The sequence below is a fragment of the Lepisosteus platostomus genome, chromosome 17 (genome assembly GCF_059453375.1).
Source record: "Lepisosteus platostomus isolate fLepPlt1 chromosome 17, fLepPlt1.hap1, whole genome shotgun sequence".
Taxonomy (NCBI): domain Eukaryota; kingdom Metazoa; phylum Chordata; class Actinopteri; order Semionotiformes; family Lepisosteidae; genus Lepisosteus; species Lepisosteus platostomus.
The window spans coordinates 8,708,824-8,725,852 of record NC_142627.1 but is presented as its reverse complement, the minus strand read 5'-3'; the positions used below and the strand labels follow the sequence as shown (position 1 = coordinate 8,725,852).

Genomic DNA, 17,029 nt, shown 5'->3' with positions numbered 1-17,029 from the left:
AAATCAACAAATACCAAACCAGCTCAAGCTTAGAAGCCAGGGATGTAGCTGAATAAACAACAAAAATCAATTTACACAGCATTCTATATCAACAAGTGTAAAAAGATCTGTAGAGAGTTGCATGGACACCTTTATCCAGCTTCCCCATCTACTGGCTAGCGACACGTAACACATGTCAGCATCAATGAAGAAGAAAGTCTATAAACCAACACCTATTATTTATTACCCGCAAGGTTATAAATTGTGTGAGAACAGCAGATCACACCTCATGTTTACAATTGAAAGCAACAAAAATGCACATTAAAGCTTAAGAATGAAGAACTTCACACATATCAGCTATGCAAAAGACTCTTACAGCATAAAAGTGGCATCTATTATTTGAACTATCTCATGCATGCAATGAAGGTGAAAAAATGTACCATAATGCACTAGGAATAAATTTACAGGCTTTACATATACTGGCTGCCAAGAAGTTGACAAATAATCCAATTTCCACAGTAATCACCACTGCCATGCGAAAGCAGTCATTCCCATTTTTTGTTTTATGGTTTAATATCAAACAAATTATTCACAATTCCTGTAGGAAACCACAAAACCTGACAGCAAAAAAACATGGAGATTAGGTCCACTCCTGTATTGCAGTCTCCTCTTTTTTCTCTAAACAGTTTTTTGAACTAGGATGCTTCAGAAATGCTCCATTTAGGCACAGCAGAACTTATTTCGAAGACAGCAACTATTATTTTTAGAAAATTGTGTGGTGGGAGACTGTTAAAGCTGTTTATCAAGGATTAGCAAAATTATTAAAAAAGTGAAAGATACAGTACTTTTCAGAAAGAAATGAATTTGAGTATATTTATCACTGGAGTTTTATGCTAATAAGGCTCTAATTTGTTCACTGCACTGATGTATTTTGAAATGAATGGAATGTTTGGATGTCGCGTCACAACATGTTACTGCTGACCAGGGTGTGATGCAAAGAATACATTCATATTTTTACATTGTATGTCACTGCAGTTCTTATTAAAGAATTTATGCTTAAAACGTGTATAGATGATATTTTGAGATGCTCAGCATAACAGCAAAGGAAAATTGACAAATAATTATCCAGTAGCACTGAAGAAGAGGGGACTGAAAAGAGGAGTGCTGCTGGTTTGTTTTTTCTGTGTGGCTCTGATGGTTGAAAGCAAACCCACAACCTCTTTCCAGATTGTGGATCCCATCAGGAAACAACCGGCAGCAACTGGACAAAAATGGCAGGAGCTATACCTCTCAGTCACTGGCTGAACACCAGAAAAAGTATTCACACCCAGCACAAACTGCAAGATTCCTGAAATCAATCTATTGTTAGGCCTGTTTGACCCAATGCCTTTCACAAAGGCATCTCATGCAGTACATTACTCTGTGTGTTTTGTTTCAAGCTCAGTTTAATGTACAGCGTTTTTCCAAAACATCTGCAACAGCCATGGTGACATGGGAGGTTTTGATGACGTTTGGCTCCTTTAATTAAGGGGGTCGGTGTTGGAGTTATTGATTATGTTTGACTTGCCAGGCAGGGGCGGGTAAATTTCATTCATTCTTTCCACTACAGGACCTGGTTCATTCTGGACTCTCCCAGCTGTTCCTAGGACATTCTCAAGCTCTGGTGTAAGAATTTTCCTTCTTGGAAGGCTGTGGAACAGATCTGCTAACATATCTGAAGCTATGCTAGACTTTGTGAGATTGACTTGATCCAGCCCCTTATGTAATAACATTACTATAGATGAAAGCAATGAAAATGAATAAATTACTGAAAGGAGGAAAAGGTCTCGGTTGATTTGGTAGTGCCTTTCTTTAGCACATTGGCCTTTCAGCTCATTTTTGAGCATGTGTCACATCCAGCCTACAGCTGCAGGTAATAATGAAGCAGACTGCAGTCCATCTAGAGTTTGAAGTCAAAGCTGCCCCATTAAGATCTGGGGTGTACAAGGGAGGCTCAAAGTCTCAAAATAGTTCACAAATAGTTGCTAAACTTAATGGTGGACCCATCATTTTCTCCAAGATAAACTGCATCATATGTCTGATCCATTGAACAAATATGGGGGGCAGCCTGCCTCCAATTCAAGTGGATCAGGTGACCTATGGTCAGTTTTAACTAAAAGCACGTTCTTGGCTGAGTGGGTAACTGCTCCCTTTCTCCAGCCAGGAGGAAGCGGTGTGGAGACACAGCCTGGTTGTTTATCATTTCCAAGACAGAATCCAATACAGAACCGTAGCTGACAGAGCTGTTTCTGGTAATCAGCCTCTTTTGGAGGTTTTCGTATCTCAAGTTCCTTTTCCCCACCAGCCAGGAGCATCTCTTTCAGAATTCACGAAAGAGTGCTGTACTTAATGAAGCACAATAAAATACTGATAATTAGCCTGGAAACCCCCCCCACCCGTTGTTAAATGGCCAGTGGTATCCCAAGACCAGCAAAATTCACTTGGCAGCCAGAGAAGAGCTCGTTACAAAATCTTTGATTAATTAAGTTTAAAGGCCGACAGCGGCCTCATGTTTAGTGTTTCAAGAGAAGACCTGCTCACTCTCTCTGACTCATCCTGGTTTTGAATTTTGTTTTAGAACACACAAGCTAGTCAAATTGTCAGATTGCACCGTGCTCACCTGTACATTGTGTGTGTGTGGTCAGGGAAGGAAGACTAATAAAGACTGCTAGTATTTTGTGCAGGGTAATGACACTACTAGGTGTCACCCAGTACCCATATCTAAAAACAATGTTCACATTTAGAGTCATTCTAAGAAGATTGGGCAGGATGTATCCAGTGATTAAGTACTGCAAAGTCTACCTATTGCCGATGTGAGTCAAAATAGAGCTACACAGAAAGGCTTTAGTCACAAGGCTGTGCAAAACAACTCACACAGCACTGCACAACAAAGGAGATCCCTGAGCAATTTTATTATTAAAGCCGGTAACCACAGAAACACAACAGGCAAAATGTATAAGGCCATTTATTTCCAAAATGTGACAAGAGTAATATTTCATTTTCCCCCCCAACAGATGAAGAGCATTTCAGAACTTTGAGAATTTTAATGAAAAAATTGCAGACTTGATCTGAAGGACTATTGTGTTTCCACATGGCTGTCACTTGGATTCATCATCATCATAAAGATCATTTGTTCAAAAGTTGTTTTTCTGGAATTGTGATGGTAAGGGATTGTGAATTTCTTAGACTGATTGACTCAGTCTGTTTTGTTTATAAATAGTTTCCTAGGGACCATGTGGAGGTGAAAAGGAGATTTGATGTTTACAAGCCAACATATGAGAAGCTGTGAAGTCATCATTTCAGACACCTTAAGCAAGATCCTAAGTCATGAAAGAAGATACTGTACTTCTTCATAAGGCCTGTTTTCTTATGATCTGATGTGATTTTACCATTGCCTAAAATGTATATAGTCTCAATGAAAAATATTTTAAATGCCAAATGATGGACACATGGACTTGGTGACTTTATATTTGTGGTTTTTGCTAATTTTGGTTTTAATGCACAATGTATGATTAGACTCCCCACATTAAGCTGAAGGCTGAAACACAGCTTAAAGAATACACAGAAAATTCACACTGAACAAAAATAAAATGAACCGGCTTCCCTGTTGAAAATTCATGCACAGGCCAGTAGATTAGTATTGCACGATGAATTATATATGCAATAAACAGAAGGAAATTCAATTTCAGGGTGGTGATGGCTTGTAACAGAATGGGCTTTAAGAGTTCATACTCAATGATCTCGTCATACAGATTTAACATTGGCTTAGCAGACATTTTTTCTGACACCGTAAATAAAAGTAAAGCTTAATGCACTTAACAATGTAAAAAATGTTAAAAGCATGCCTTTGGAAACGGGCTGTGGTTTCCACTTTAGAGGTAGAAAAGATTTTTTGTTTTAAACATTTATTCATGTTTTGTCATATTTAAGTATAAATTGTTATGATTTGGCAATTTATTCTGACACACGCATTAACATGCGATGTCTTGAATATAAAAGCTACCAAAAACAACATTCTTTCCTCTTGTGTAATTGTAGATTTTCTTAAATACAGAAAATCCCCTTCTGGCACTGAAGCACTTGTCATAGGAATGCTAATATGTTCTATGTCCTCATACCTATTTGTTAATTATCAGAGAGAGATGAGAGAAGAGTAGAAAAAGCTGTATAAAAGAATTCATACTGTGAATCTCCCCCTGATTGGAAGGATATGTAACTCTACAGGAAGCATTTAGAATGATTTAACAGGGACTCCACTCAGTCTCAAACCGTTATTCAACCTGGTAAGCCAACTGACAACAAATTGGAACTAAATATCTTACTCAAGGACACAACAGCAGTGTCATGCTTGGGGTTTGAACTCACAACCTTTCCATTATGTGTCTAGGACCCCAGCCACTGCACCACACGGCTTTGATTAAAACAGGTTTTAAAATAATCAGGTAACAACCAATTATGTTTCTTGCTATCAAGGGACATGATGAGACCAAAAACGCATACAACAACCCAAACCTCATTGAGCAGTACTCCAGGGCCTTAGTGAGCTAAAGTCTGTGTTCTGCATGATAGCTGACCTGTTCAAAGGAAGGCCAAGTTTTCTGGCAGGCAGAGGGATTCTGATCATTCCGAGGGACTGAGCCAGTGAATAAATAACATGATGGCTGGAAAGTCAAATGGGCCAATTTGAGTTTTTTTTTCTTAAGGCAGCTCTTTCACTGAAACGTAGAACTGCTCTAAACAGTGGGCAACCTGGGATTCTCCAATTTTAGGTCACAGCAGGAGAAAGCATGCGAACGGGCCTTAAATCCCCCATCTATTGTGTCCGCGCTGAAGGTATCACATTGCTCACTGTGGGTTATGTATTAAACAAACAGGCTGGCTGGACTTAATTCCTGGGGGGATTAATCATGCCGTCCTTAATAAATGAGTACTTTCTGAAAACGTTCACTCTGAAGATTGCCTTATAAATCTAGTATCTAAAGTGTCTGCTTCTTTTTCACCCACAAACACGTTGGTCTAGAAGAGAATGAGGTAAATCAAGTGGTGTAGAAAGGAAGTAGGATTGTAAATCAGGTGGTCTAGAAGAAAATGAGCATTGTTAACGAGGTGGTCTAGAAGAGTATTGGAAGCATCAAGGTGGAGTGTGCCACACTGATTAGACCAGGAACACTGATACAAGTTATCACCATAGGTAGGAAAAGTAAGGGAGTTCCTTCTTATTTATTGCTTTATTTTTTAGCTTCCTTTTTCTATTGCCTTCCCCCACTTTGTTCCCAGATGACTTGTGTAATATGAATTTCCTCATCAGACAAAAAGAATCGCTTATCAGATCAAGTCCCGGCAGAGAGTGATGTTCCTGCTAATTGGTGTCTCTGTAAAATTAATTAACAAATCTAATGTGCAGGCTGAAAATAGCTAGCGCAAGAATACATTTTCATGAGACTTGTGATAGAGGCAGGGATGATTCGTGGACGATTTGGTGCTAGTGTATTTGGATATCCCAGTAAGCATTCCTTCCACATTCTGTAAAGGCATGAAACAGCACTGAGACAACTGAAGTCAGCATGCAGAAGGAGAACAGCGTGGGAATTCAACAGGCAGCTTGAGTCATGTTCTGAGTCTTGCAAGCAAGGTTTCTTTCTGGTAACTTAAAAGCCAATAAGAAAAATATCAACCCATCTGCATAAGTGCTCCCTGTAATTTCTGACAAACCTGTATGCAATTGCTCGGCTTTATTAATGTAATTTATTTGTTTTGCAGATGCTCTTAACCAGGGCGGCTCACAGAAACCGAAAGCTGTGAATGTAGGTTGTAAATTTGTCACACAGGCCCTTAACTACTTTCCATTCAGCACTGAAGAATGGCTGCTTGAGTTTACATGATGTGCTCTGCGACTGCTCTGAGCTAGCGTGAGCCATCAGCGCCTGGATCCGTCCGCTGAGCTTCAGAGAAAGACTCTTAAGAGTCACTGGCGCGACGCAAGGACAAACCGGCTCTTTTGTCGTTTTAATAGTAATAATAATAATAATAATAATAATAATAATAATAATAATAATAATAATAATTGCTTACACTTATATAGCGCTTTTCTGGACACTCCACTCAAAGCGCTTTACAGGTAATGGGGATCCCCTCCACCACCACCAGTGTGCAGCCCCACCTGGATGATGCGACGGCAGCCATAGTGCACCAGAACGTTCCCCACACACCAGCTATTAGTGGGGAGGAGAGCAGAGTGATGAAGCCAGTTCATTGATGGGGATTATTAGGAGGCCATGATTGGTAAGGGCCAATGGAAAATTTGGCCAGGACACCGGGGTTACACCCCTACTCTTTTCGAGAAACGCCCGGGATTTTTAATGACCACAGAGAGTCAGGACCTCGGTTTTACGTCTCATCCGAAGGACGGCGCCTGTTTACAGTTTAGTGTCCCCGTCACTATACTGGGGCATTAGGACCCACATTGACTGCAGGGTGAGCGCCCCATGCTGGCCCCACTAACACCTCTTTTTTAGACTTGCAACTCTCGATGGCTAAGACAAATTAACCGGCATTACTCCGCACACAGTAACAAAGTGCCACTTAAACTTGCTATGGAAAATGCACAAGAAAGATTGGTGTCATTTATTAAAAATACATTTGCTTTTATTTTAAAATGCAGAACAGTTACCACTTGTTTCATAAAGTTACCAGAGTGCCTTTACTATTGTCACAGAAAAAGCATAAACCATTGATTGTTAGTACTATTAGCACTATTATACTGTAGGTGATAGGGATTGTAATAAGGTTGGTTATAATTAATATTCATGTCACAAATTCACATCGACCAGAAGTGAAAGTCTCTTCCTCTGTCAATATTTTCTAATACTGTATAAGTTCTAAATGAATCAGATTAGAATATTACAGTGCCTGAATATTACAGCCTCATTCCCTTCTGAGTCCTAAAATAGAACAAACAAGATTATTCTAGGGGCAGGGGATCTACCATAACCATTTTGGGAGAATGAGCTGTACAGAAACGAACCATCAGCACATGAACAGAATGGGAGGGAGGTTTAACCTAATTCCCTTCTGTCTTGAGAATATGAGAAAACCACCAGGAGACACAGCATGAACACACATTAAAGTGGAAAGTCATCAAGTTATCTGTGTTACTACAGCAAAACATCATTCCCCTGAGTAATGTTTATTACCCTACCATATTAAAAGCAAAAGAGATTCAGATCTCAGCTTTAGGAACCATGCATGGCCTGACACAGACCCTCATGCAAAAAAAAAGAGAAGAAGCTGAGACTTTGTTTTGTTATACTACTACTTCTAATTACCACAGATAATCACCTTGTGTTTACCCAAGGTTTATTGACCATTTCTACCACCGCCCTGTTACTTGTTTATTGCTTGACCTGAGAGGAGAGCTTCTTAAGCTGCCTGGCTATGGGTAACTGACTGTACAGCAGGACTAGTGTGTAAAACCACAGCAGCCTGTGTAAAAGGCTTGAGCTGTTACACTCCCAGGCTCAATTTCTCCTTAACCTCTGCAGGTCACACCTTAGATATTGTTTTGAACAGCCACCTACAGAGAGAAATTATGACCTGTGATTATATTTTAATTTTATTTATTAAATTGAATTGCATAGTATTTTCTACTTGCACAGTTTGGAAGTGCCAGTCACCAATCCACTGGTCTTACCAACACGACCCACATGGCAATGCAGGAGGGAGGAAGACCATGTATTTCTGAACCACTGGGCCTCCTGTTCTCTTTGAGTCCACACTGGGGTAACAGATAAAGACACAGACAGGCGAAAATGCAGAACCTTGGGGTCGAGTTTTCAGTCACAAGCACAAATGCACTAGATCACCTTAAATCTCAAATGAATGTGGGTGAGGGGGGATATTAGAAAAAATGCATAATGACATTGTTAATGACACAGACGAGGCTCTGAATGGCAGGACTGAATCCCTTAAAGCACATAACAAGGACCACCACTTTTCTGGCTTAGCCACTCTGAAACGAAGATTTTAACTGCCAGACTGTACGTTACACAATTAATTTTAGATTAATTAATTTATTTTTTCTTCTTTTGAATCAAGAGATTGACTTGTTGCTATAATAATGGGGCAAGGCGGTAAAGAGCACCAGAGTTTTCATTTCATTTGTTTTGGGTACATCTACAAGGGCCCACATAGCTGCCCATCGCTTTGTGCTGCATGAATGAGGACATGACTCAGAAAAACCCGGCAGGACAAAGAAATCCATTAATTCTCACGTTTGCTTAGCACATGTACCACCAACCAGTACAACTTTATTTTATAAAGCTCCTTTCAAAAAAGCCTCCATAAAGCACTGTACATTAAAAAAATACAATTTCAATAAATTCTCAGCATGGGGAGAATGGACCAGAATCACACTTTTATTTACCTCCTGCAGGAATTCACACTGACATTAAGGCAACTCTTCCTCCCCACTGACACACACCTCTACCACAAACGAAAAGAGCAAAAAGGTGCCGACAAGCACAAGGAATCTGTGACCCTTGAAATGTTCTCATTATTTTACCGAGGAACAACGCAGACTGAAAAAAAGGCTGACTCCTTATAGGGCCTATTTGTCAAAATGACAAGAAATAATTTCTATGGGAAGTTAGAAAGAAAAGAAACTCACAATGCAGACACACCCCAGCCAGTCACTGCACATACTGAAGCTCAATTTAATAAAACAAATACATAGAAGTAGAACAAAGTATCATTTGGAAGCATAAAATGTGTTACACATCCACACAGCTTCTCTTAAGGTAATGTCAGCCTTTGCAAAGCTAAGATAATTAGATGTTGGAAATTTACAGCCATCCGTACCGCATATCCTGCCTGAGCCGAAGGCAGTAAAAACCCAACATAAATCTCACTGAAGCCAATTCCCTGGAGGCATTAGGTTAGCCAGCAACACGTTTAACTCATCCATGTTTTTATAGGATACAGCTCCAGAATAATAATTTCAAAAAATGCTTTCAAAGGAATATTAAGTTGAAAGACAAGAGCTCTTTACTCTAGATATTACAGGTATTATACCACTTATTACTCCACTATTACAGATTTTACACTGGATAGTACACCAGTATTACAGGTATTACAACGGTATTACAATTATTATAGCACTCGCCCTTGTTAGCTTCTGGCAAAGATCAAACTGAACCTCAGGCTCAGAATTGTATAGATATTAGTCTCAGCTAAGCAACCAAATCCTTTTAAACAACGTTAAAAGCACCCAAAGGATGCTGTGAGTGCCTTGGAATCCTGAGACTAGATAATGAAAGACCAGGAAAGAACCATGCAGACCAAAGAGAAAGACAAACGATGTTGCTGATCACCGATGTGTTGGAATGGTGCAACATTCTGAGCAGAAGGTCACAGTGGCTGTAAGGTAATAAGTGGGTGGAGCACTGCTTTCAAATTTTACTATTTAGTCCCACTGTGCTGGCGTTTCATTTGAGTGTTAGAGTATCCCTTAGGCTACATGACCTGAGGCAAAGAAAAACAGGTGGGTAGTTTAAGCTCCAGCAGCGTGGTCACATTGACCTCCTGCTTCAGTTTATCCTGCTACATAACGCCTCCAGGAGTACCAAAGGATTTTTACTTAAGTCACTGCAATAACTTTAAAAACAAATAACAGGAAAGCTCAGCTTGTCCAATTGCTCAATTCCTATCCCTCCTGCCATCACAGTTCGCTCCTGAGCAAGGACGATTAATGACTGAACTGATACCTCACCTCTAAAGGCATCATCCTACCAGATCCTCTTTTCTCTCTCAACAGACAACCTAATCAGTCGGTGTTACTGAGCTGCTGAGTCAAAACAGGTCGAAGCAGAGCAGCTGGCGAACGTGCTGCCTCAGTATGGCAAAACGAAGACCGGTCTAACGGCCAATGAGGATCTCAATAAGACTGTCATGTGACTCCCAGCACACCCATAACATTAGCGTTTTTTTTAAACTTTAGTTCACTCTACAGCGGAGTATCTTTGAGGTTTTCTTTACATACAAGGACAATTCAGAACTATACTGCTGTCTGAACAAGCAGAGGGTAATTCCAAGCTGAGGGGCAGAAAGAAAGAAAAAACACGTATTTTGGCTAAAGACACTTCTTTACACCCTCACACCTAAGAGGAACTTTTTTTGGCCCTTTGTAAGAAGAATCAGCCTCTGTTTGTTTCTGTGCAGCCTGCAGCCAACACAAGCCTGTGTATTGCACTATTGGGAATTTCTGGGAATAAGCAGCTAGTTGGTCCATCTGGTCTTTGTTCATTTACAAATCCAAGATGTGGCAGAAAATACTGTTTATGGGTTTGACCTGCTAAAGGTTGTGCTATCGAAACCAAGCCATTCTCACTCACCCAGGTCTGCAGCACCATTTAAAGACTACTTGTGTTTGGAGAAGCACATGCTTATTTTGTCTCTTTACAGAACAGAACAAAAAAATAAAACAGTGTGTGAGTGCTTTCACAGTACAACACTTTACTGATGTCACGCAATATAACTAATAAGGAATTTATTAGCAATTGCTATTGGTCCTTTAAATCAATGACTTTTTGTACTTGACTCTGAGAAGATTAATTAAGAAAAACAGGCTTAAATGAACGAGCATGTCGAAATGTCTTTGATGTTTTGCTTCTTTTAAGTAACTCCACTATATATTGCACATCATAATTCTTAATTATTCAGAATGACTTCCAATGTCTTTAGGACTTTTAATTAAATCACTGGAGTGCATTCTCCATGGTAATTATTTTTAAAACCAAGTATGTATGGTGCCTGCTAGAAAACAAAGACATTTTTACTTCCATTATCTGAGCTGCTGTCTGAAAAGAATGTGACCAATTATTCAAGACTTAATATTCCGTTTGCATCTGAAGTAAGCACACATCCAGTCATGAAGTTAAGAGGTCTCCGGTAAAACAGCTTAGCTCTTTGGATGTGCCAAAAAACCAATAGGAGAATAAGTTCAACAGCAGAAGGCTTAACACTCTGCTACAGTCTGAAAACAACTCGCTCTCGCTCGATGTACAGTAAGAGACAAAACCACGATCACCGAACTTTCACAGCCTCTACATGACACCTGCTTCCTTCCTACAGGAGAAGGAAACGTAGCTATCAGGAATCACATATTATATCAAAGAGGATGTTAATCTCAGTCACAGCAGGTTTTTCACTTGCTTATTTCTGGTTTCGTAGCACCAGCAGTTGGCTTTTCCTCTTGCTAAAAAGGGGAATAAAATTAGCCTGCTGATGAAATGCTTCATAAATAAGATCCCTGGGGAGAACACAAGATTTCACACCTGGCTACATGAGTAAGCAGTTTTTGTGGGTCACTCTGAACAACCGGCCTGTCGGATTCACACTTTCAGAAGAGCGTCTTGAGATCTGGGAAGTCAAAGCTCTCTGAGGCTTCCTCATCGGAAGAGGGATGATTCTTCGAAAACCCTTTCCTCGCCTCTAGCCCAGGAAGGAAAGATTAGAAGCTGCTTCTCTGCAGTTTTCCAGGAGAATGGGTTACTCCTCCAGTAGAACACAGTCACTCTTGCAGTTTTAATATGATTTTAAGTGTCAGCGGAGTTATCAACTGGAGTAACTGCTTCATTCCAGGCAAGGTTTTTTTTTTTCCCTCGTTGACAATAAAACAGTAACGAGAGATGTGTCCCTTTTCTCAGGCTCAAGTGTGGGGGCTGTTTTTCTCCCTGCAATCGGCACTGCAGCATTTTATTCATGCTTCCGAGTGGGGGACAGAAGGCTAAATGATGCAGAGACGCCTTCATTAACAAGGCCTGATGATGGGAAATGGATGATTTTAATCACCAGAAATGAAACCAAAGCACTCTGGGCCTCATCTGCAGTGTGGAGAAAATTTGAATCAAATTCAAAACGCCGCACTGCGTGTCATAAACAAAGCAGGGATATTCCCTCTGTAGATAAGCCTTAAATTCTATTATAGTGATTTATTTTTTGTTCAAGAACAAGACCGCAGTTGTGTCTCTCCTGCTTTTGAGATATATCACATTTTTAACCACATCTTGAGAAAGTTGAATATAGTAAGTACTGTACATGGGTACATTCATTTGCAGATTTTCCAATCTCCTAACAAAGTACAAACTACTCATTATGGTTTCACAGATTTTGTCCTGCATGAACAATCAAACTACAATTTTTATGTTGCATGCTACTGTGTTTTTACCGCAGTAACTATTTTATGAGGGAAAGCAGTAGAAGTCACTCTCCTTTGGTGTCTGCTTTGCTTCAGTGCTTCCTCGGTCATTAGAGCATACAGACTAAACTGCTGGAAATGTCAGATATTCAGACTAACTGACCGGAAATTGGGTTTTTTAAATATTTTTACATGCTGTAATGAAATCAAGAGATTGTTACTTATTGATAACTCCACGACAGGCAACTAGGGCTGCCGGACAACATGAACGGGTGGCATTAAGGTCTATCAAGGATTGGATTATTTAATTTTGTCCAACAAAAACCAGCAGGCAAAGGATTGAAAAACCTTCGTTTAACTGAACACCATGGCAAATGGAAGTACATACACAAAATCACCTCTGCCATGAAACCAGGGCATGAAAATAAACAGCACTTTTAACAGAAGCCAGACTACCACCTCTAAGCAGCACAGACCACATCGTGTGTCTGAATTCTGTGTCCTTCGTGTTCAGTTCAAACACTACGTTCTATGGCAACTTTAAGACAAGCACACTTGAAGCTTTTTCTAAAAAAAGGTTAGGATTCAATTATTATTTTACAGAGTAGTCCTGTTCATATTCTAATACGCTAAAAGTTGTCATACACAACCATCCAGAGACATAACTGTGGAGAACAAAGCATTTGGGAGGATTTAACCTGAAGTAATACAGGTTGTGGCCACTGGAGGGGGATAAAATGACTTGGAGTCCAACGCTATTACATACTGTTACATACCTGAAGTTAAAAGGTTTGGAACAGACATGCTGTAGGTCTAGAGCAACAATGCACATTTACTAACTCCCAATTTTTGTAGTTAGCAAATGTCCAGGAACAGAGTAATCTGCTGTGATGCCTTTAGACCTGCTACCACCAAACAGACACTACCGCGGTGATCTCGGGCCGCCTGTACTTACCAGCACTGACTGTGATGGCTTCAATAAACTGGTCTCTCCAGCTGTTTGTTCCGACCAGCAGGGCAAGGTTCGTCTTTTTGATGAGTTTATCCACTGTGCTCTGTGGAGAGACAAACCAGCAACACTGAGTTCCTGGGAGCCAACCTGCACTACACTATAGCACGCTAACTACAGTACACTTCCCAGCAGAAACGGAGGAAAAGCAAAGGTTGTTTTTTTATTTTTTGAAGGAGCTGCTTTATCATAAAGTCACTGAATTACATCGCTCTGAAGCAATACATAAAAGTCACACAAGGCAGCTGTTCACTGGAGCTTAAAGACTCCACAGCAACACAGGATCTTGAAGAACATGTGGTGCATGCTAATCCACATGGCTGGAGAGCACTGCAATCTTTTTAGTTGAAAGGCACATTTTTATTAAGGCAATTTCTAAACTTGGTAACATCAGACAGAATTACTATGGCCCACAGTGAGGTAAAATAAGGAATTCCGCCTGGGAATTGCTGGTTTTCACAATGGTATGATAAGCTATGCATCACAATAAAAACTGCATATTCATTCTCTGATTTGAACCAATAATGTCTAGGGTTGGTGTTTTCTAAAGCAATCATAAAGCATTGCTCTTTAAGGTTACCAGCACAAAGTATGAAATTTACAGTTAGAGAACAGTGTTTGTCTAATAATGATATCTTTACAACACACTAGTCATCGGAGACACACCGCTCCAATCACGATCATTAGACAGTCATGAACAAACATTACAAAGGGCAGACCAGTAGTAGTTTTGCACTGGCATTATTATGTTAATATATATGCATGAAACAGTGTTTCACCACCAAAAAGGCAGTAACAATCACTCTGAAACATCAGCTGACTTTATATTCTTCTAGGACAGCTAAGGCAGGAGATGAAGAGCCAGTCTCCAGCACAAGCACAGCCTATCTTTTTTGTGCTGAAAATAAAATCAACTTTCCTCCTGCTTGAATACTTGACAGCAGAATAACCATAGAGCAAGGGGCATATGGTTATGCTCAGTTTTTTTCTAAATGAATTTTCATCCACATGTAGGTGCACGCTATAATACATTTAGATTAAAATACAAAAGAAATTAGTTGGGAATGACCAATTGTTTCTCCAGTGGCAGCTGTGGTTTTCCAAGTAACTTTGGAATATTAGCCAATCTTTTTAAGCTTAGAATTCTCCTGGCTTTGAGTGTATGGATGCACCATTATTAACATGTGCACATGTAGGTTATTTTGGGTTCATTGTCATAGTTTCAAGATGAAATGCCAAAATGCCTAAAACTTGTTTTTCTAAAGATACACAATACATGAAGTACGCTTTAGAACAGCCCCAATGAAAACTGAAAGACCTTAAAGACCTCTGGCAATGCAGTTTACTGTTACTTCACTGTGTGTAATGCTCAGTATTGTCAAATAATATTTTGATGGTACCAAAGAACAAAGAACATACACTAATAACTGTATGATGTTTTTCAGCCTTGGATCTTTTCTATTAGTTAGGAACCCCAAATTTAATATAAAATCAAAACTGAAGACAATATTTATTACTATCAATACTTCCATTAATTATAAAAACCTAAAATTACAACTGCAAGTTCACAGCTCCACTGTGCTTAGTGTAAGTACTGATTTCACACACCACTAGACTAGGGATGGTGATCTCTGGACCCTAGGTTGAAAGTTGACCTGTTGCAGATATGGGTTAAGACCGCACTCCCTTCTAAGAGCTACTCATCCTAACAAGAGGAATAAAAATATTGCAGAAATTCAAATTTACAAATTGCTTGCTTGACATAGCCAGCATTACACAGAGATCAGAAATACTAGAGCTACGTGTAGGCAGAAAGTCATGATGCAAATTGATCTGCTCTGTGCAAAGTATGGATTCTCAGGAAGGAAACTGAAAACCCTCTAGTGACTCTGATATGCAATATCGATGAAGAATCTATTAGCTACCCACGGGATGCTCAAGACTCAATTCTCTATCCCACCACCGTTCCCCTTCCCTACCCCTCTCCCCAGTAAACAAATAAGCAAAAAAAAAAAGCAAAACAAGAAAGAATCTTCCCTGCTATTTCACACTTCTGGAGGCACTGGATTATAAACACATCATTGTCAGGTTACGCTCTTCATAGTAGACTGATCCAATTCAAAAGCCTCATCTCTTTCGTTCTTAATAGGTTTTGCCCACATAACCGAGTCCCAGGACATCATCTCAAAAGTGATAAGATGGCTAGAGATCTGACTGCTACCAGCAAGGCTGCTGGGGTTTTAGGCCTGCAAGCCTCCCTGCATAGTAGCTCTGACAGGCTCTGCTTTTCTCTCTCTAAGTTTGCTCTCTGCAAGTTAGTTTGGTTGAGGCCTGTAATGAGGTTTCCTCTGTTGTCAGCTTTGTTTGAAGGCGAAACCCCTGTACAGGCTTCTGCTGCACAAAACTAGATGCCGCCCTTCCGGCACAATCACTTGGTCAAGAACAGCGAAGGAGACCCGTCAACCTACAGCATGTGAAGATCAAGGAGGAAGGAGATGTATAAAATGCAGCCATCCCTGATCCAGTACCTTGAATTCGTATGACTCCTCAATGGTCACTTCAAGTTTCATGTGTTCTCCAAGCATGGGCCTGCCCATCTCTGCGATGCGGCGCTCCTCCTCATCTTTGCCAGTCAGGGGCTCCGTTTCATCCCCTTCCTCTGCAAAAGAGAACAGCTTGGAAGTTTAGCTAGATTAGTGAAGCTTTTCCCGCCTGTTCCTGAAAAGCTGATCTGGAGGATCAAGAACCTGGAATGTTGTGTCTTACTAGGAGCTACGCTGTGGGCTGCAGAGTCTTGCTGAATGTAAGCCATTCCACATCAAAGCTTAGTCAGACATGCTTCAGGCAGGGCAATCTTTCAGAAAGTTTGTCAATAAATGGCATAGAATAGTAATTTTTCCATGTTTCAGATTAATCCAATTTCAGTTTCCTCTCGCGGTGTGTAAGAAAATAATGAAAGGCAAGTGCTTTTCTACCAATACATTATTTAAGTCACCTTACATTTTAATTACAAGCAATGGAATGGTCCTGTAAATGCTGTATTGTGAGATTAAATGGTCTAACCGAAGAAAATGACAAATCTTAAACGGTGTTTGTTTCTAAACAGTAATTAAATGTAAAAAAAAAATGAGACTGTATTACAAAAGCCCATGTTTTGGTTGGACTGGAAAATATATAGGTGGACCCATGAAATGCCATCTAACAAGACCAGAAAGCTTCTGCACACACAAATAAAAAAGCCCTACAGAGGAAAAGGGAAAGTAAATGCATACATGTCTAATGTGACTCATATGGCAGCAACCGGTCACCAGAAAGTTATTCATGACTCATACCAGGTTTGCTACTCTATGTTTTCTGAAAAAAAGAAATGGCTTTGCAGTGGAAAAGCAGGCTGGAATCCAGCTATTTTGTTAAAAAAAACAAGATTAATGGGCCTAAGAAATATAAAATGTACTGTAGGTCTATAACAAGAATAACTGTATAGGTAATGATGGTCTTGCAGAGGAAGACAGAACCTGCCAACATATCAGGCTGTAACTGCAACAGCTATCTGATCCACTGCAAGACTTCTGCAGTCTTTAGCCACAAGGGCTCATAGCCAATTGAATTTTCAGATATGATGTTTCTTACGTGTCCATGTAAGGGGTGCGGTTCAAATTAATTATATAAGAAGAATAAAAAACATTCTTGTGTTCTCCTTTAAAGGGGGACATGGGTGACTAACACAGTGTAATAGGGGTCTTTACAACCCAAACCCATTCTGTCTATGCTGTTTAAACTGGGCATCTACCCAATATATTCCTCTAATG

The 17,029-nt window shown here is 40.0% G+C and overlaps 1 protein-coding gene across 6 annotated transcripts in view; it reads right to left on the bottom strand.

Moving 5' to 3' along the window:
- LOC148646067 (sodium/calcium exchanger 1-like) overlaps positions 1–17,029 on the bottom strand; it is a 175,385-nt gene that overhangs the window by 9,994 nt on the left and 148,362 nt on the right. For all 6 annotated transcript variants that reach the window (XM_088609987.1, XM_088609983.1, XM_088609988.1 and 3 more), the window contains 2 exons: positions 15,749–15,879; positions 13,167–13,266 (listed from right to left, as the gene is read on the bottom strand). In XM_088609987.1, the coding sequence (XP_088466113.1) occupies positions 13,167–13,266; positions 15,749–15,879 (231 nt within the window). The remainder of the gene's footprint in view (positions 1–13,166; positions 13,267–15,748; positions 15,880–17,029) is intronic.